Source organism: Paramisgurnus dabryanus, chromosome 18, assembly GCF_030506205.2.
Source record: "Paramisgurnus dabryanus chromosome 18, PD_genome_1.1, whole genome shotgun sequence".
NCBI classification, from domain to species: domain Eukaryota; kingdom Metazoa; phylum Chordata; class Actinopteri; order Cypriniformes; family Cobitidae; genus Paramisgurnus; species Paramisgurnus dabryanus.
In genome coordinates this window covers 30,126,787-30,147,878 of record NC_133354.1, presented here as the reverse complement: position 1 = coordinate 30,147,878, position 21,092 = coordinate 30,126,787, and the positions used below count along the sequence as shown (strand labels likewise).

The window sequence follows — 21,092 nt, the reverse complement described above, 5'->3', positions numbered from 1 at the left end:
AGTGGGTGATATGAAGATGGACTTAACTTTGTTTCTAATGGATCATAAAAGACTGAATTTTTCTGGAATTCCTACTTTTTATCAAAGCTTGTTTAAGGTGTGGGGTTTTTTTAAACATCGGTGGTTGGAATCAGCCACATCTCTTTATTGGTTGTTGGAAGAACCACTTATTTTTAGAGCTCGTTTTGATGTTTCTGGAGAAGACCTTCCTGGTCTAACAGATTTGTTATGTAGTAAAAAGATTTTTAAGTTAAAAGACATCATAACTGAATCCGGATATGATTTTCAGAGACCTGAAAAAGTAGCAACTTTTTTAGGGATTAGATCAACACGATATGCAAAAAAGTTTTTAGATAAATTGACTTTGGTTTTAACTGATGAAGAGAAGGAACTTTTAGAAGAGTTTGGTAAAGGAGCTTTAATCCCTAGTAATAGAAATCTTTTTCCAGATATTGAGATTTCTCCTGTTATAGATGAGTCTTATGTTACTAGTCCTTTGTTAAAATCAGAAATAAATGAATATATAGATTTTTGTGAAGTAGAAGGGAAAAGATTGTATAAATGTATTGTAAAAGTTATTCACCAGCATATTTTAAGTACCAAAACAGACACAGTATGGAGAGAAAAATTAAGAATTGATTCTGAAACTAAGCCGGTTTGGAGAGCAATGTACAAACCACCATTAATTAAAAAACTTGGTGATTTACAATGGCGAATTTTACATGGAGCTATTGCTGTAAATTCTTTTGTATCTATTTTAAATCCCAGTGTAAGTGATAAATGTCCCTTCTGTATGGAACGTGAGACTATTTTTCATTGTTTTATGGACTGTGATCGACTTAACCCTCTTTTTGAATTGTTAAATATTTTTATTGATTTTTTTAATATTTGTTTTACAAAACAAGATTTTATTCTTGGTTTTTTTTATAGTCCGAAACAAAAGTTAAAATGTCAAATTATTAATTTTCTAGTGGGACAAGCAAAATATGCTGTTTATATTACTAGAAGGAACAAGATAGAAGATAAATCAGGACAAAATGTTGTGCCAGTTTTTAAAAATATGGTCAAGTCAAGAATACTTATTGATTTTTATTTTTATAAATTAATGGGTAAGTTAACTGCTTTTGAAATTCAGTGGTGTTGTAATGTTCTTTGTTCAGTTGTTAATGAAGAACTGTTTTTTGTATGAGAGTTGATGTAATTTTTTATTTACTATTTATGTACTTTATTTATTTATTTTATTTTATTTTTTGTTATTGTTTTTTGTTAAGTGTGTAGTTATTTAATTAATTGAAGAAAGAATGTTGTAATAAATGATTGTAAAAATCAAAAAAATCTCTCTCTCTCTCTCTCTCTCTCTCTCTCTCTCTCAATTCAATTCAATTCAATTCAAACTGCTTTATTGGCATGACAAAGTACATTTTTTTTTTGCATTGCCAAAGCATTAGAATGTAACATTTCAACAATAAGTAAAGATAAACAAGTAAATAAATAAATAACAACCTGAGGTAAAACAAGAATAATAAATTATTGTTATGACACAGGAAAACGACACTGTATCAAATTTACAACATATATTAACCATTACAATAATTGAAACTAAACATTTAATATGTGTAATGGAGGGTTGGGTTAAATAAATTTAGGTTTTCTGGATGTTGTTGTGGTTGTCCCTCAGGATTTGACAAGAAGCTACTAATTTTGCAGATATTAATGCCAATTCTGCTTTTTCACCGAGAATAATGCTAAGTTTTTCAATTGGAGTACAGTTATTAAATTGTGGAAATATGTGGTTGATTTTGGTAAAATATTTATTTCTGATTATTTCATATTGTGGGCATTCAGTGAGGAAGTGTAGTTCTGTTTCTACCACTTTCATTGTGCAGTGAGAACAGAGTCTGTCCTCACGAGTGATCCACATCTGTCTCCTCCGGCCTGTCTCAATAGCCAGACTGTGATCACTGAGTCTGTACCTTGTTATTGCTTTTCTTAGTTTCACATCAGTCACAATGCTTAGATATTTTGCCATGGTGTACTCTCGGTTTAGTGCTGAATAACATTCCAGTTTGTGTTGTTTTTCAATGGTGTTTTTCCAATAGGTGATGTATTTGTCTTTTTCAATGTTTATAATTTGGTTAGGCCGAATGTTTGCGAGTGTGTGTTTGTCATTATTCTGGTTGATCTCTGTATGTGTGAGATCAGTCAGTCTCATGATCAGCTGACAGAGGGGACTCTTATGTAAGTTCTGTTCTTGCTCTTTTAGGGCTTTGAAATGATATGTGGTGGGGTCGCTTGTCTGTAGGTGTTTCCAGAATTTAATACATCTTTTCTGGATGTTTATAAGGAGAGGGTATTGGCCTAATTCAGCCCTGCATCCGTTGTTTGGTGTTTTTCTTTGCACTTTAAGTATTCTTTTACAAAATTCTAAATGTAGAGTTTCAGTTGGATGTTTATCCCAATTTACAAAATCTAATTTAAAGGATGGACCCCACACCTCACTGCCGTATAGTGTAATTGGCTCAATTATTGATTTAAAAATTTTGAGCCAAATTTGGATTGGAATTTCAATTTTAATTGATGTCTTTATGGCGTAGAAGGCCCTTAGCGCTTTCTCTTTGAGTTCATTCACAGCTGATGTAAAGTTACCTGTTGAAGTGATCTTTAGTCCAAGATAATTGTATGTTTTTGTGGTCTGAATGGTTCTATGTGATAGTGTGAATGTGTGTGTTGGACCTTGAGATCTGGAACCTTTTTGGAAAATCATAACTTTAGTTTTTTGGGGGTTCACTGTCAGGGCCCAGGACTGACAATAGTCCTCCAGCAGATCGAGGCTCTCCTGCAGCCCTTCTTTAGTGGGTGACAGAAGAACCAGATCATCAGCATAGAGGAGACACTTTATTTCTGTGTCGTACAGAGAGAGACCTTGAATTTGAGATTGTTCTAATATATTAGCCAATTGATTAATATAAATATTAAAGAGGGTTGGACTTAAACTGCATCCCTGTCTCACTCCATGCTTCTGCAGGAAAAATTCTGTTCTTTTGTTTTCAATTTTAATAGCACATTGACTGGCTGTGTACATAGATTTAATTAAATCGTAGAGTTTCCCCCCTATACTACTATTGAGTAGTTTTAGGTATAGTCCTTCATGCCAAATTGAATCGAATGCTTTCTTGCAGTCTATGAAACAAGCAAAAATTTGTCTTTTGTTTTGATGTACATATTTATCAATTAGTGTCTGAAGTGTAAAGATGTGGTCAGATGTTCTACATTTTGGAAGGAAACCAATTTGACATTTACTCAAGGCATTGTGCTTCGTAAGGAAGTCTAAAATTCTTGTGTTTAAAATGCTGCAGAGAACCTTCCCCAGGTTACTGTTGACACAGATGCCTCGGTAGTTGTTGGGGTCCTGTTTGTCTCCGTTTTTGTAAATGGGGCTGATGAGACCCTGGTTCCAAATCTCAGGGAAATACCCAACACACAAAACATCATTAAATAGTTTCAGGATTGATAGTTTGAAGTTTTGCTCTGTGTATTGTAACATCTCATTCAGGATGCCATCAACACCACAAGCTTTCTTGGGCTCTAGCTGTTTAAATTTGTCTTCCAATTCTTTCATTGTTATAGGGAAATCTAAAGGGTTTTGATTTGCTTTAATTGTTCTTTCCAGATTTTCTATGTTTTTTTATTATTTCACTTTGATTGATGTTTTGAATTTCGATTGATCTATATAATTTTTCGAAATGATTTTTCCATATCTTTCCATCTTGGATGGCCAGATCTTCTTTATTTGATTTGTATAATAGTTTCCATTTATTCCAAAATGTGTTTGAATTGAGAGATTTTTCAATATCTTCTAGTTGGCCCTGTAGAAACTGAGCTTTTTTCTGACGGAGTGTGGCTTTGTATTGTCTTAATGCCTCACAGTAATGAAGGCGGAGTGTCAGGACTCTGCCTTGAAGTCTTGTGTTATATTTGTATTTTGTCATGGTGGCAGAGTTCTGGCAGTCCCTGGCCTTGTGTGGAGGTTCATGCCTTGTTTTTGTGTTTGGCATGTGCCTCCGGTGTCTTGTCATTTGTCCCCGCCCCCTCGTCCTCCTGCTTATTGTTAATTACTACTTATTCCCATCACCTGTTCCCGCTCGTTATCTTGTTTGCTTTCTTCTATTAAGGCTATGTTTACACGTGGGCGGTTATTTTCATAAACGGACATTTCAACCTCTCCGGTTTCAAAAATAATATCGTGCACACATGTCAGTTTTCAGAAAAGTGTTTATTTACACGTACCCGTGCATATATGCCGTCAAGAGAAGCTCAAGCCCACGTAAGCCAATCACCGGCTGCGCTGGTGGTGACGCGAACTGGTTTTTCATGTTGGAGGGAGGAGTTGTTGCAGTAGGTGAACGATGACGTCAAAGTACCGCGAGAGCGAGTTGAGGAATCATACGTAGAGGTCTAATTTCGAATCGCTCTCGCGGTACTTTGACATCATCCGTTGCAGCGCCGCATGAAGTCAAACACGCGTAAAATTGCTGACCTCAGAGCACTCGTCTCTGTTCCTCGACATAATGGAGCAGCTGTATTTGCAAATACAAACACACGAAACGAGTTTGCATGAACATAAATGTGATCTTGGAAGCGTTCAGAGTAGCAGTCACATGTAAACATGGGTCGCACTTTTGACGTAGGTGCGAGCTCTGGCGCATACTCTGTGACGTTGCCTGCTTAAACATCCGTTTGTCTCACTTTACATGCAACCGTGCAACCGAAGATTTTCAAGATCTCCACTCTGGCCGGAGTTCTTAGAAACAATCGGTTTCAGAGGCGAGTTCTCCGTTTGCGTGTAAACGAGGGGCACAAACGAAGGTAAATCTCTCAGTTTTTAAAAATAACCATGTACGTGTAAACAGAGCCTTAATGTCAGTGTATCTTTAGTTCTGTGCAGGTTCATTGTGTTCTGTACCTTGTTATATGTTCTAGTCTAGTCTTGCTATCTAGTAGAAGTTTAGTGTTTCATGTTTCATGTCGTGTACCCCCTCGTGGGTCTTTGTTTTGTTAGTGTTTGTTAAAATAAAAGTGTCTTCTGTTCTCCCCCGACATCGTCTGCTCTTGGGTTCATTTGTTCCTGCAAACCCTCACACGGAGGTCTTGATTCTGTGGTTGACGGTGTTTTTGGTTTGATAAGTTTCTAAGGTTTTTTCTCAGAGACTTACAGTCTGCATCAAACCATTTGTCAGTGCTCAGTTTCTTTTTCTTTGTTTTGATGAGAGTCAAATCACTTTTTCGTGCTACTTTGTAGAAAATATAATTTAGATCTTTTACTTCCTGATTGATGCCTAATTTGTTCTTAGGGTATTGATGTGTTTGGAATGAATGTAAAAGAGATTGTATTTCTGTACATTCAATGACATTGGTGTAATTTGTGACACTGTTTTCAGTCCATTTAAAAGTTATTATTTTGTTCATTTGGTATTGTGTCCTGTTAGTGTTTGTGGTTGTTTCCGATTTTTTTTTATATAGATTGTGATTTGACTGTGATCAGAGAAAGGTTTTAAAGGTTTGACTGTGAATGCTCTCAAAGAGGAAAGATCTAGATCAGTGATTGCATAATCCACTGTGCTGCTACTACCAAGAGATGAGCTGTAAGTGTACCGACCAAATGAGTCCCCTCTTAGTCGTCCATTGACAATGTACAGACCTAGACTACGGCAAATTTGTAGTAGCTGCTTTCCATGTGAGTTTACTATTTGATCACAGTTTGTTCTGGGGGGGGGGGTGAGAACGAAAACATGCATTATTGCCTGTAATGAGTCGGGTGCCGTGTGAATCTATGAAATCTAATTCTACACCGGTTCTTGAATTTAAATCACCCAGAAGTAACACATTTCCTTGGGCCCGGAAATGGCTGATTTCTTGCTCTAGATTTTGAAATGTTTCTTCTTGGAAATATGGAGACTCAGAGGGAGGTATATATATGGCACCCAGAAAGACAGGCTGAGAGGTTATGATGCCGTTTTTAATTTTCAACCATAGATGGCATTGTTCTTTTTTGACTAATTCTATGGACAATCCAGATTTAATCCAGATTATCATTCCCCCTGAATCTCTCCCTTGTGTGACTGATGTGAGTTTGATTGATGGTAATATAATTTCTCTGTAACCTGAGGGACAACCAGTGGACTCATGTTCTCTACACCAGGTTTCCTGTAATATGATGACATCTAAGTCTTGTAATTCTTTCATGAAATCAGAGTTTCTACTCTTCAGGCCAAATATTGAGGACTTAATACCTTGAATATTCCATGTTGAAATACTAAGTGATTTCATCGCAAAACTGTTAAGATGATTTATAGGTTTTGTTTGCCATTTTGAGTGAAGAGAAAGATAAAAAAAAATATATATATATATATACTTGAGAGAATCACAAAACTATTAAGACAATGTATAACTACTTAGAACATTCAAACGTGTGTTTTTTTTTTTTTTTTTTTAATTTTTTTTTAGTTCTTATAATTAGTTTGTGTTAGTATGTGAGAGCAGATAATACTCAGCATGTTTTGGATGTTGTGAAGGTCCACATTAGTTTGGTTTATTCCTCCACTGGCAGCCTGGGCGTAGGTCATTTTAGCCGGCTGAGGTGGGTTCTGTTGTGGAGGAGGTTCTGCTACTGTGCAGTATTCTACAGGAGCTGTGGGGTTTTTGTAAAACAGTTTTTGTCTCTGTGGCTCCTGCCTGGGTGTTAAAGCTCTAGGCAGGGCTCTGGATGAGTTGCTGGGTGGGATGTTATTCCTTGAAGTGTGTCTTGAAGTGTTAGGGTTGCTTCTTTCCAATCTGGGACTTGTTTGGCTGGTCCTGTTTAGAGCAACATCTTTGAGTCTTTTTGCCAGGATGTGTATCAGATGTTTACGTAAATGAACATGATCATATAGACAGTCAGTGTCCAGGTCTGAGTGGTGGGCCAAGTGAACATTAGGCAGGAGGGCACAATGTCTGGAGATGTTGGCATTTATTTTATTAATGGTGTTGGGATGGAAATCTTTCCTCTGAAGCAGTGTAGACAGGATGATTTTAGAGTTGGGGAACGTGTGTCGTGCTTTTTCAACAATCGCTCTGAAAGAATCTGATAGTCTGTCCTGTTTGCTCCTTAGGTCATTTGTGCCAGTATGGATTATAATATGGCTGGGGTGGCCCAGTTGGGATACTGTCAGAAGCTCCAGAGCTTTGTCTGTGTTGGGACACCAGAGTTTAACAGCTTTATGTTTTGGGAAAAGTTTATTGACATCAATGAATTTCCCGTTGGAATCAATAAGTAGAACTATTTGAGGGCTGGTTTGCGTTGTGCTCCTGTCAGATGAGATCTGTTGTGTTTGGTCAGATTGTGGAGCCTGTTGTGAGGACTGTAAGTTGTCTATGTCAGGCCTCGTTGAGCTGGTCAGTGGTAGATGTTGGCTGTCTGTGTCAGTTGTCTCTGGGGTGGAGATGGGTTGAGTTTTTTCCATGAGTTTTATCTGCTTTGTTTCTTCTCTGGCTTTGAGCAGCTCGATCAGCTGTTCTTTCAGTGCATGAATCTCGTTGTCTTGTTGCTCTTTCTCCTGCTGTAAATCTTTGATCTGCTGTCTCATCTCTAGCATGAACTCTTCTCTGTCCTGTAGTTGAATTCTTAGTGTGTTCACATCACTCTTATAGTTCTCATTTTCTGTCTGTAGATTTCTAATTTGTTGTGTGAGTGATGACAGTCTCTGTGTTATTTGTTCTGTGTTCTGCTGATGTTCACATGTGTATGAATGCATTGTTTGTTCTTGTTTCAGTACAGTTTCTTTCAGCTCTACCATCTCTATCTCCAGTCTTGTGAAATGCTCTTGGAGTATTGGTAAAGATTTGAGCAGATTCTGGTCAGGACTCTCAGTTTCTGTGGTGATTGACCTGAGATCTGTGGTGATAATGCTCTGTGAATTTTGTTCAGATGATAAGACTTTCTCTTTTTTCATTATTTCACATATGGAGCTGTAGTCAGTCTGGAATAATTTTAAATTTCCCTGTACCATGACTGTACCATTTTTGTAGATGTTTACAGTTATCTCTGTACTGTCAGGATCATGTGCTTCTCTGATTTTAACTTTCCAGCCATTACAGATGCCCTCTTTCTTCACAGAAGGGTAATATTTAATAATGGCTTTGTGGCAGGCAGTGGGATGATCAGTAAAGAAGATCAGATTGCAGACTTCTCCTGTTTTAAACAGGTCTGAGAACAGTGTTTCTGGGTTTTCTTTTAGTAGTTTCTGCTTGTATATTTTCCTTGCAGACTCCGTTTTAATATCAGAGGGATAGTGTATAGGCACACAGTCTGAGCTCATCTGTATATGGCTAGAGTGAGCTGATTGCAGCGGCTCGTTTGATTGGTTCATATTCTCAGCCTCATTTAAATGAATGCACTGAGAGTCAGAGTGCAGGTTAGCTATATTAGCCATTAGCTTAATTATAGCTTATAACATTTGAAAAGTTCAATTAGATGTTCTTTTGTTTAAAGGTAGAAAGCTAATAGTCCAGTGCAGTTTCAGTTTTTACTCACTGTTTCTCTCTGTGTGAGCTGTTGAAGTTTTAGTCTTGTTTTCTTTTGAATTTCCCTCCCCCGCAGGCTCTGGTCTGTGCTGCTGCAGTTTAATCCTCTGTGCTGAATATTTGCTTTAAAAAGCTGTATTTTCTTAGTTAATTCTTTCACAATTCCGTTCTGTATCTATAGTTCTTTAAGATTGTGTAAATTTTTTATCAAACTCCTCTCTCAAAACGGCAAAACAATGAAAAATATCTAAGAGCTCATGCAGCTCATGTCTGAACAGTCTCTCTCTCTCTCTCTCTCTCTCTCTCTCTCTCTCTCTCTCTCTCTCTCTCTTGCACTAAGGTACCATTAATCCTCATTTTCAACCTTTAGAAAGACCATTAAAACTACAAGTTATATGATTGTATGCTACTGTTGTGTGCAGTATTTGGGTTTGAGGGAATACACACGCGTTGTGCTGTCAGTCATTCTTACTCTCTGTCTCTCCCACTTGTGAGGCTGCGTCATGGTTGGATAGCGCAGATGAAGGGGCGGTATCATTATAATAAGATCCCCTTAATACATCATGGGGGGAGCGAAATCCGAATGACCTATATATTCACAAGCTTGCAGAGAGAGCCTTACCAAAACAAAGTTACAGGGTTGCTATTTTTCATGTTTTCTGGGTTGATAGAAGCACTGGGGACCCAATTATAGCACTTAAACATGGAAATGTCTGATTTTCATGGAATGTCCCCTTTAAATAAAACAATTTTATAAAAAACTGCCAAGATACTTTGACACTATTGAATGCATTTGTGCTAAATGAAATGTGAAAGTGATAAATTAAGTTATTATAACCTATTGTGGAAATTATTTACCTTGGGTAGATGCCAGTTGACAGGAGAATAATGCGAGCTGGTCCTGAACTTCTTCTTTGCTCACAATGGCGTTCTCACCTAAGCTGAGTTTTCTGAGGGTCTCCTGCATCCAGAGGAGGGCAAACTCAACCTTTTCATTCTGATAGGAAACCACTGCAATATGAAATGTTTCATCTGGATCCAGTGTTACATTATTCTTCATTTCTGGGGAAAACATGAATTACAGTAACAAGTAATAGTAGCTGCAAGTAGACAAAATAAACTAGATTTGTTCCATTACTGAAGAAAATCTGAGGAAAGCTCATCTATGAAAAACTTGCTGCCTCAATATAACATTGCTGGGTGGTTCCCCCTTTCACTTTACAGTAGAGGATTTTTCCTGTTTGATCAAGTAAACCTGATAAGTCTGATAAATATGATTTATATTCATAGTAGAAATGGTAAAGCAGGAGTTTAATACTTGTGACACACTTAATACGTAACGATAAACAGTTTGTTAAAATGTTACTGCACCGCAACTCAAAAGTGTAATGTGTAAATAGTGTAAAGTGTAAATAGTAACCAAGAAATAAAGACTGAAATAAAACCCACCACAAAATGCAGAGATGTTTCTTGGATCTAATCTGTACATTTCCTGCAGTCTGAGCAGACCCAAAACTACACCGTCTACATCATCTGCACCGGGCAGCTTCTCAGCTGCAGATCGTAGTTTCTTCAAAGTGTCTGTGAAAAACAGGAACAAAACTTTTTAGCTATTAATAAAAGTTATGAAATATTGTGAGTAGCTACATTCATAAGGTTGGTGTTTGTTTTCTTTAGACCTGTAACTCTGTTTTCTTCTATAATGTCTCTTGTTGTAGTCCAGACGTTGTTGAGCTTTCTCACAAGCTGATATGCTGACAGTGGGTTGCTGATGAATCTCTCTTTGTCTTTAGAAGTGTCATCAAAGTTATGTCCTAGCACAGTAGCAGCCCTGATAAATGGTACATACAAATTTGAAAATCAATACTAAGTAGTGAGTTTTTAAATTTATAACACACATCAGATTTTTCATATACATAGAAATGAAATTCCTATAATGATTGTAAGGGTTTCGTCTCGTGTCCTGTTTTGTTTTGTGTTTTGATTGTGTTTATTATTTTGATATCCTGTTCTGTTCTGGCTTTGATTTAAAATAGATGCCGTTTTAGTAATCTTTCCAACAAGAGATTCTTCAGCGGCAACCTAAGATCTGGCATTTTGTGTCTGATTACAATCTTGCAGACAATTATATTTACAGATAAAAATGCTATCATGTATCTTATGAAACATTTATGATTTTTTGTAACACTTAACAATGAGGTTGTATTTGTTGACCTTAGCCAATACTTCTACAGCATTTGTTAATCTTAGTTCATGTTCATTTTAGCATTTACTAATACTTATAAAATCAAAAGTTACATTATGTTAAGATTAGTTCATGCACACGAACTAACATGAATAACTGTTTTGGCATTAACAATTATAAATCCTGAAAATCTATATTGCTCGTTGTTAGTTCATGTTTGTTAATGCATTTATAAATGTTAACTTTTTTATGTATTTTATAATTTGGATACATTGTATAAGATGCTCTAAAATTACTTTAAAACCCTAAAAACCATTTCTATTTTTACAAATGCAATGTAATGTGTCTAGTTTGATGCATAAGGCAAACATCCTTGGAAACTAACCACAGGTTGTAATAAGCTGCTGGCTGCTAGAGGGCCATTGTCCCTAACAGCAACTACGTCATAATTAGCTGCTTGTACAAACAAACTATGAGGTTGTTATTTTTGATTAACACAGGATTACACGCATGGAAAGACATTTCTTTTGTGTTGCTTTCACAAACAAACACGTGACGGAATAATGTTTTTTTTACATTCCTGCCTAAAGACTCATTATGCAAGCCTTTCGTTTCCTCAGCTGTCAATCACAGATTATTCAGGAGCTTTCCAACCTCCTTGAATATTGCCTTGCCAACAAAAAAGTGACTTAGAAATTGTAAATTAATATATTGTTTTATGTGAATGAGTAGGCAGAATGATTTACAAATTATTTTAAATAAAAAACTCTAGACTACTAGATCCTGTTTTGAAAAGTCTTAAGAAAACACGTTTAGAATGAGTTTTGTGGACTTGTATCAGTCACTTTAAAATTTTGCTTTTTCAAAAACCACGCATAAACATTTTTTTTCTCAAAAATACAAACATACATGTAGCTCATATAATATTGTAGCCCAGTTTGTGCTGAACACAGTGTTATGAGACTTTTGCCCTTATTATGTTTTAAAGCAACTGAAAAAGCACAAATGTCAGTGCAGGTCAAAACTTCTCCAGGGCCCTAAAAACCCCTTAGACCCCAGAGGGTTAAACTGTCTATGTATATAAGAGTTATAATAGATTTACTGTCATTAAAGGTATACACAACTTCACATTCCTCCAGAAATAATGCGCTACAAAGGACAACCCAGAACATACTGCTTCATAACACAGGACACAGCAGAATCTTTTTCAATTACGTTCAATGTAAAGCTTTAGTAAATTAACATAGTATAAGAAGGCTTTCTGTTTACAGTCTGGAGTCTTATGTACAGTAAGCATCTTTGCTATTAGTGATGCATGGTGTGCTATAATAAGCTGTGCAGTGCAGAACCAGGTATTGGTAAAAGCACAAGCATGGGCGTCTGAACAAAACACAGTTTAGCTAAATCCTTGCCTTCCTCTTCTTTTGAACTGCTTTGAAGCTTTCTTTAGCCAATCCACAAGCCAAAAGCATCAAGGATGTTCCAAAGATAGTGGTGCTCGACCCTATCAAAAGCTTTCTCCTGGTCAATAGAGATGAGCCCTAAATTGATGCCAAAAAGAGACCTCTATTTTGTCTCAAACAAGAAATATATTATCTGAAATAGACCTACCAGGCATACAATATGTCTGATCAGGATGTATGATCGGCCCCATTACTTCTCTTAATCTGTTTGCCAAAAACTTTCAAATCGGAGCACAACAAGCTCATTGGTCTCCAGTCCTTAATTTCTTGAAGGTCACCGTTCTTAGGTTGAAGAGAAATCACAACTCTGCTACAGCTCATTGATAAAGAACCCTCAGCTATGCTCTTATTGGTCTCGTACACACAGCAAACTTTCGGAAGTGACAACTGCATTAAAATGCGGGAGTGAATCCCCTAAATGTTAGTTTCATGTCTGTACGGAACAAGACTCACTCCCGAATGTGATGATTGACACAGAAATAACCATAGCAACGTTCTGCCGTCTTGCGTGCTTATCACAGATTTGACCAAAATAATAACAGCATTGTGTTTTGCAATAAACCTCCGTATTGGCGATGTGTATTTTACGCTTTTGTGAGGCTGCTTCACAGTCTTGCAGTGTTGCCAGGTCCTCGTCTTTTTTGTACGTAAATAACGTTTTGGCGCTTAACCGTTTATGGCTTTTGGCTTATGAAGCGATCAAGTTTTTGGTGTAAATAAAGTATGAGGGAGTCGGTCCCAATATTTTGATCTTTGAAGTAAAGCATTTAGATTTATTTCGGTTTATTATTGGATTTTTCTTGTTCGCTGTTTTTTTAGTGCAAGATCTGGCAACACTAGTCAGCAAACGCTCGTGCCTCTGTCATTTTCTGAACTGCGCATACAGAAGACTTTTTCCCTTTCTAAGCACTTATTTTTTTTCAGAAGAGAGACCTGTCCTGTTTATGATGAATGTTTAAACACTTTATTAACTACTTGTTGTTCAGTTGGGTTGTGTACACACTAAGCAGAGTTTCTGTAAATGCGGTTGTTACTACCTGCATTTTGCGGGAGTAAATTCGGTTGATGCGGTTGTCAGTCCCGTAAATTACTGAACTGTGAGTGTACAGAAAAAGATTAAGCATTAAAAGGTGAAGTAACAACCGAATTAATATGCAGTGTGTACGGGACCGTTGAGAACATCCAAGAGATCTTCTCCCATCACCAAGTCTTAAAAGGCTTTACAAAACTCAATTGGATGCCCATAAAAACCTGGAGCCTTTCCACTCTCCATGTTCTGCAGTGCATTGCATAGCTCTCGTACACACAAGGTCTTCTCTAGTTTCTCTCCTTTGACTTTTTAAAAGCTTTGGTAAGTCTCACTAAAAACTCGAAGACATTTACTTGTCGTCTGTATATTCACTCCAGATCATTATAACTTTATTACACGGCTCTCTGGAATGCTTGATTCTGATTGGTCAGTTGAGACATTTGCAGGTTCGTTCTTTTCGAATAATAACCGCTCCAAAATAATAACGCATAGCCGGACTACTTGCACGAGTAAAATCGCTCCGCGCCAATAAAGATCAATAAAGATTACTGTCTGTTTGGCGCCATCTTGTGACAAACACTCGACAACCACGACAAGACACAGAGAGCTTACTGAGACTGAACTTGACAAAATAGAGCATGACAGCTATGAAGCCAACACACACAAAAATACAGAATGGGCATTAAAACTTCTGAAAGACTGGCTAAAAGAGAAAAAATGGAGACAGACAAGTATGAAGCAGAGGATCTTAATAAGGTATTACGATCATTTTATGCATCTGTGCAAAGTTTCACGGAAGGATAAAAATGTTAATTTTTCAAATTCATATTCATGTCCAGTTTTTTTTCTTATGTGGCAAGTAGCCGTGTAATAACCCAGCTAACAATTTTTGGTTCCCAAAACGTTCCCCTAACGTAAATTTTTGGTTCTCAAAACGTTCCCCTAACGTTAGTTTTTGGTTCCCATAACGTTATTTTCCAAGGTTTGTTTTTGGTTAGCCAGGAAAGTTTTCTTTACAGAAATAGAACGTTATTTTTAGGTTATTTTAACGATTTCCTAACGTTAGAAGAACGTTAGAAGAACGTTAGAATAACGTTAGGAGAACGTTAGAATAACGTTATTCTAACGTTCTCCTCACGTTAGGAAAACGTTAAAATAACCTAAAAATAACGTTCTATTTCTGTAAAGAAAACTTTCCTGGCTAACCAAAAACAAACCTTGGAAAATGCACAGCTGACATGGAGTGAAAAATGATCTCACCAGGGCGCGTTGCCGCGGCTCCGTGCACGCACTGACAGAGCGCGCAAGACTCCAGCCTCAGTGAAGAAGTGAAGGCTTACAAAAGTACGGCACGTCTATTAGTACATCCCATGCTGTGTTTTGGTTGGTTTTTATCTATCATATCTATCTAAAATAAGTAAAACACATTTCCGTATAAGGAGGAATAAAATAATTTATTTAATACAAAATCTATAACAATTAAATTATGCTATTACTGGAAAAAATGTCTATTAAAATATTATACCATTATATAACACAGGTTATTTTATATAAAAATACCTCAACACATCACATATTATGTATTTAGATAACATTATATTTTATCAAATAGCCTATATAATAGTGACTTCAACACAATAAAGAAGAGTTAAAACAGATATTTATTGAAAATATATAAACATGTAATTCACTTTAGTTTAACAGACCTTACAGCCGCCGCCTCTCCATTATTAAGTAACAACAATCAGCATCTCTCTCTCAGTTTTTACAATAATCAAAAGCTTCTGACTTCATATTCTCTTCATGGAAATAATTAAAATATATTTTCGTTTTCACATATTTAAGCTACTAATGAAGAAACAAAAAAGAAATCGCGAGAATGATATACTCTGAAGTTAAAACGCAATGAGAAATAAATCAGTCACTTTAGGTTAAAAGATCTTACCACAGTTAGTCGGCTATCCGTTTTTACAACAATAAAAAGTTTCTAACATTATATTCTCCTCAAATTCTCCTCAAATCGATTGGAAATCACTCGTATATATATTTCTTCTCACATATTTAAGTTACTAAATCAAGAAAGAGACAAAAGAACCGCTAAAATAATGTTAGTCTCTGAGGTAAAAACGAAAGGACCGTTATTTTTTAAATTAACGACTTTTCCTGAGCACAAGATAAAGCGGGTACTCGTGAAGAAGGCGGTAAGCTCGTGCAGACAAGCACGCGCATATTAGACGTGCACACTAAAGGAATAATGGGTTTAATGATGCATTCACTTCATTTCCTAAAAAAAAAACATAACCAAAAAATAACCATTAGAGAACGTTATGTATAAGTTATTTTTAGGTTATTTTATGGTTCCAGAAAACCAAAAAATAACCAAAAAATAACGTTCTGTATAAGTTATTTTTAGGTTATTTAAAAATAACCACCCTGCAACGTTATGAGAACGTTATTTTATGGTTCCAAAAAAATAACCAAAAAATAACCAAAAAATAACGTTCTGTATAAGTTATTTTTAGGTTATTTTAAAAATAACCACCCTGCAACGTTATGGGAACGTTATTTTATGGTTCCAAAAAAATAACCAAAAAATAACCAAAAAATAACGTTCTGTATAAGTTATTTTTAGGTTATTTTAAAAATAACCACCCTGCAACGTTATGGGAACGTTATTTTATGGTTCCAAAAAAAGAACCAAAAAAGAACCAAAAAATAACGTTCTGTATAAGTTATTTTTAGGTTATTTTAAAAATAACCACCCTGCAACGTTATGGGAACGTTATTTTATGGTTCCAAAAAAGAACCAAAAAAGAACCAAAAAATAACATTCTGTATAAGTTATTTTTAGGTTATTTTAAAAATAACCACCCTGCAACGTTATGGGAACGTTATTTTATGGTTCCAAAAAAGAACCAAAAAAGAACCAAAAAATAACGTTCTGTATAAGTTATTTTTAGGTTATTTAAAAATAACCACCCTACAACGTTATGGGAACGTTATTTTATGGTTGCAAAAAATAAAACCTAAAAATAACGTTCCCAGAACGTTATTTTTTGGTTCCCAAAAAAATAACCAAAATATAACCAAAAACTAACGTTAGGGGAACGTTCTGTGTTTGCTGGGAAGCGGGATAATGTAGAGGCAGCCGGTAGTTATTGGGAAATAAGCCCCTTCAGTGTGATACAAGACCCTCCGCTTCGCGTCGGGTCCTGATCACACTGTCGGGGCTTATTTCCCAATAACTACCGGCTGCCTCTACATTATCCCTTACTTACAACCCACTGTTTTATTTGAGATAGCACTTCAAGCTCTTGCCTGTTTTCAGATCACAATGAATGAATATCTATTTTGGCAATTTTTTCTTTCCACATTAAAAAATTATTTGGATTGAGCATTCATTTGTGTTACGTTTTGATTACCACGTGCCCTTACTCACTTATTCATTTAGCTGACGCTTTTATCCAAAGTGATTTACGATTTCTATCAGAGGTCACACACCTCTGGAGCAACTAGGGGTTAAGTGTCTTGCTCAGGGACACAATGGTGTGTCACAGTGGATTCGAACCCGGGTCTCTCACACCAAAGGCTTATCCACTGCACCATCATCCCTTCTGATCAGGAAGTGCCCTGGTCGGATACGATCAAGTTCAACAACAGCTTAGGTGGGCTCCGTGAAATAAGTTACAACTGGACAAAATCAACTCAAAAACTCTAAGTCCAAAAGATTAGCACAGTCATAACTTATTTTACATGTTCATTTTTAGCCTACTTATGCATAATTTACTGATGTATAAGTACATCAGATTGTGTTTCCTGTGCACTGTACTGCATGTTCAACCTAAATAAACAATTCTGCTAATGAATTATAACCAATTAATGTAATTTCCAGCAACAGCATATCAGCCCCGTCAAATAAGTTACAACTGTACAGAATCAGCTGAAAAACTCCAAAACAGCATCCCATTCATAGCATGGCCTCAAGTAATTTTTAGCCTATTTATGCACAGTTTTATGTGAAAAGTACTTTAACACAACCCAATTAAACTATTGTATTAACTAATTATGATCAAATAATGTCTTTCCAGCAACAGCTTACATCGGTCATGTCAAAAAGGTTACAACTGTACAAAATCTGGTATTTTGGTATCCCATCTGTAAAAACGGTTCATAAAGCATTTTACTGTGCTCTGTCTATTTTTTATGGAAGAATTTGCAGGTGGATGGTAGACTTAGACAGGAGAGGCATTTCTGGCATTCCAGAGCTGAAATATTGCACAGTCCACCAGCAACTTGTTTCATTTAAAAATAGTTAATTTACAATGGTTTTTTTTGGGGGGGGGGACAAAAAACAGTGGATGGTAATCAGTAGGGTCTTCTGATTACTCTAAAATAGTTTTTATAACTTAACACAGAAACTTCAAGTCTGAAACAGGATTCCAATTACAGCCTATAAAAGTTACAAAATGGACAAAATAGGTAACAGCAACCCAATCACAGCTTATACAATTTACAAATTGGACATAATAAGCAACAGCAAATGTTTAGGCCTTCCACGTGAGCGGTAGGCAGCCAGGGGGATGCCCGGCCACCGTTAAGGCAGACTGTGGGATGTAGGTGGGCAGGGGGACGTTTAGGCCTTCAGCAGGAGAGGTAGGCAGCCAGGGAGACGTCAGCCGTCATTTAGGTGCCCAGCACACAGCGTCCGAGAACAGCCATCCGGAGCCAGTCATTTAAGCGCTCAGACACTCCTCAGTGAAAATGCTTCCCTTAGGCAGGTTATAGTATATTCCAATTAACACATTCTTGTGAAAGTGATTAAAAGTTTTGGAAATCGCAGTGGGGAGATTCTGTATTTTTTTGTCATGGAACATAACATTCTGCAGGGGTCGCTGTTTACTTAAACAAATTGAAGGGAGATATAGTGGAGACGAGAAGGGAGGTAGAATATAATAATACTAAAGACGATACGAAATGTATCATTTGCAATGTTTATGGATACAATAATAACTTTTATTACCAGATATTACTAGACTTAAAAAGAAAATTCACCGATCCTTATCTCCTGATTGGATGTGACTTTAATGAATCTCCCTATTATTCCATAGATAGAATCCCTCCAAAGAACAGTACATCTGTCACCTTTACTGATGTCTGGCATTTTCTACATCCACACGATTAAGAATATACATGGACAAATAATAATCTAATATGCCTCTTACAAATTTATTTTTGGCTCGTATCTTCTAATGCAGTTCAATTTGTCTCAGTTACTACAGTTTTTCACCTTTATCATATCATAAATTAATTTCACTGCGCTGAATTAATTGAGCTAAATTTTAATAACTAATTTAATTGCGCTGATGAGCACACTTCAAAGCGTAAAAATGACAGATGGGACACCCTACGGACCTGCAGACTAAGCGAGCATGCGCAATTTAAGGCCCATGACCCAAAAGTCCATATGAAGTGCGCCATTTGGGACAGGGCCTAAGTCTCTCAAGCCTATGAACCTGAGTCTCCTGAGCTACCTGCCACAGTCAAGATGGCTGCTGCCATGTCTGAACCAGTTCCAAAGATGATCAAAATGAGATGACAGAGTTTATATGTTAATATGAAAAAGTTTTCCAGACAGAAACTGATTGCAAATTGTATTTTGTATTTGTGGTTCTGAAAACTGTGACCACATGTCAATGGTTTGCACTTTTTTCCACAAACTTACAGTGTCTGCCAAATTTCAGAAGGAAAAGGAAAGTCTGTATTACTGTATATCTTTTGAGTTATGACATTGTCACTCAGTATTTAAATCGCAATAGCAGTTACCCATTTGCTATTTCACTTTTTAGCGTGTGGAACCTGTCAAAATTCTAACGAAATCACAATTCACAAAAATATCCTTGCACAGAAATAGACAGAACGCTAGTGGGATTATACTATGGGGCGTGTGTGTATTTGGGAGTGACAACCGCATTTTGGAGCACCTAAGATAAGTATGGTCCACTTTTTATGCAAAAACATTTCAAAAGCAGGTTGGCTCTGTGAACAGGTTCAATGACATCTATTTTCCAAGTACAGCATGTATTTGAGTATACAGATTTTCTATTCCTATGTGTTAACACTTTTACATTGTATTTGTTAATCTGTTAAATATGTAGGTAGAATACATTCTTAAAAAAATACATAATTTTTTGTTCAAATTTAATATACTGTATTTAAGCTTTTATAACCCTTAATGACTAGTCCGCTTTAGAAGTTTTGACAAAATATGGCTCCAAGCTAGATTTCCTGTCTACTCTTTCTTCTGAGCTTCAGTCATAACACTATTAAATACTCTAGTGAATAAAACTCAGTGATTGTGCTGCGTAAATATAACATTGTGTCCATATGCATTATAGTGTGTGTTGGTCTAATCCCAGCAAACAGCTACTCTGATTCCTCTTTTAGCTTTCTAGTCTGATTAAACTAAATAACACATATTCACTGAGAGATTTTTTGAAACATGCTTATACTTCAGTTTGATTAAATGATGGTTTATGGGTAAAGAGGTCATTTTCTGTCTTCACAAATGAATGAATTGAACTTTTACAACATTTCTATACAATATCATGAACCTTTACCTTTTCAGAAGATCCACCTGGCTCTCCAATGCTGCTATATGATCACTAAAGCATTGAGCAAACTCCTTTTGGATGTCAATAAGTTGAGTCATGTGATCTGGAAATAAATTTCATTTTCAAGCAAGAGTTTAAGCACTTTTATAGTAACAAAGAAGAGTACATGATGAGATTATGAAAAAAGAGACAAACCTGTTGAAGAGTAAAACTCACTGACAGCAGTACAGCACTGAATCCAGTGTGTTGATAGCAGTAAAATCATCCACATTACCTTCATTTTATTCTTTAGACTGCATACAAATGTCAAAATGATCTCGTGGACACGAGTATATGAAGCATTTTGTTCAAGTCTAAACTAGACTAAATGAGATTGTGTTGTAAGTGCAGTCAGTTGAGAAAACAGATTATAGTTAATTGTGTTATTGTCTGAATGAATCATCCTTTATAATGCGACAACTTCACAACTAATCCAGGTTATCACCCCAAACAACACAACTAGACATTGTGGTTGTCTCGAGTAAAGATTTGTAAATACGAAATGCTTATATTTCCTAATCTAATTGTGAAACAAACCAAGTACAGAGATCACTGAGGGCTGAATTGACTCATTTCTTTATTCGGATTATTTATGGTCTATTGTCAGGTAATTTTAAGGCCTACAAATCAAAATGGGTAATTTAAGTCAGCTTTTTCTCCCTAAAACTAAAATATTGGACAGCTTTGCTAAACCCAATAGATTTTATTAAATGTCTCTTAATAACACAGGTATATGAAGCCGTTCCAGGTGTGTTGACTGCATTACAGTTCCTCATATCACAGCTTTTTATTACTATAACCAAGGAAATGCTATAGCATTCACACAACTTTGAACTCATCAGTTACTGGAGTGGACGTTACTCATTTGTTTATGACAGGGATGGGCAACTTCGGTCCTGGAGGGCCGGTGTCCTGCAGAGTTTAGCTCCAACTTGCATCAGCACACCTGCCTAAAAGTTTCTAGTGTGCCTAGTAAGACCTTAATTGGCTGCTTCAGGTGTGTTTAATTATGGTTGGAGATAAACTCTGCAGGACACTGGCCCTCCAGGACCGAAGTTGCCCTTCCCTGGTTTATGACAACCAGATATAGCAGGGGTTCTCAAAGTTTACATTCAAAGGTCCAAATCTGAATTCTCATTATTTTCATAGGTCCGGAAAAAATGGTTATTACAAAAATTGTCAAGCATAGTAATAACTTTATGTAA

At 36.4% G+C, this 21,092-nt stretch overlaps 1 protein-coding gene across 1 annotated transcript in view; it reads right to left on the bottom strand.

Annotated features, from left to right (window-relative positions):
- LOC135776723 (prolyl 4-hydroxylase subunit alpha-2) overlaps positions 1-20,177 on the bottom strand; it is a 44,389-nt gene extending 24,212 nt beyond the window's left edge. Inside the window, exons 1-5 of the mRNA XM_065287596.2 lie at positions 20,044-20,177; positions 19,855-19,951; positions 10,239-10,390; positions 10,009-10,140; positions 9,418-9,621 (exon numbers count right to left, since the gene is read on the bottom strand). Of these exons, the coding sequence (XP_065143668.1) occupies positions 9,418-9,621; positions 10,009-10,140; positions 10,239-10,390; positions 19,855-19,951; positions 20,044-20,128 (670 nt within the window). The 5' untranslated portion in view covers positions 20,129-20,177. The remainder of the gene's footprint in view (positions 1-9,417; positions 9,622-10,008; positions 10,141-10,238; positions 10,391-19,854; positions 19,952-20,043) is intronic.
- Positions 20,178-21,092: the final 915 nt, after the last annotated feature.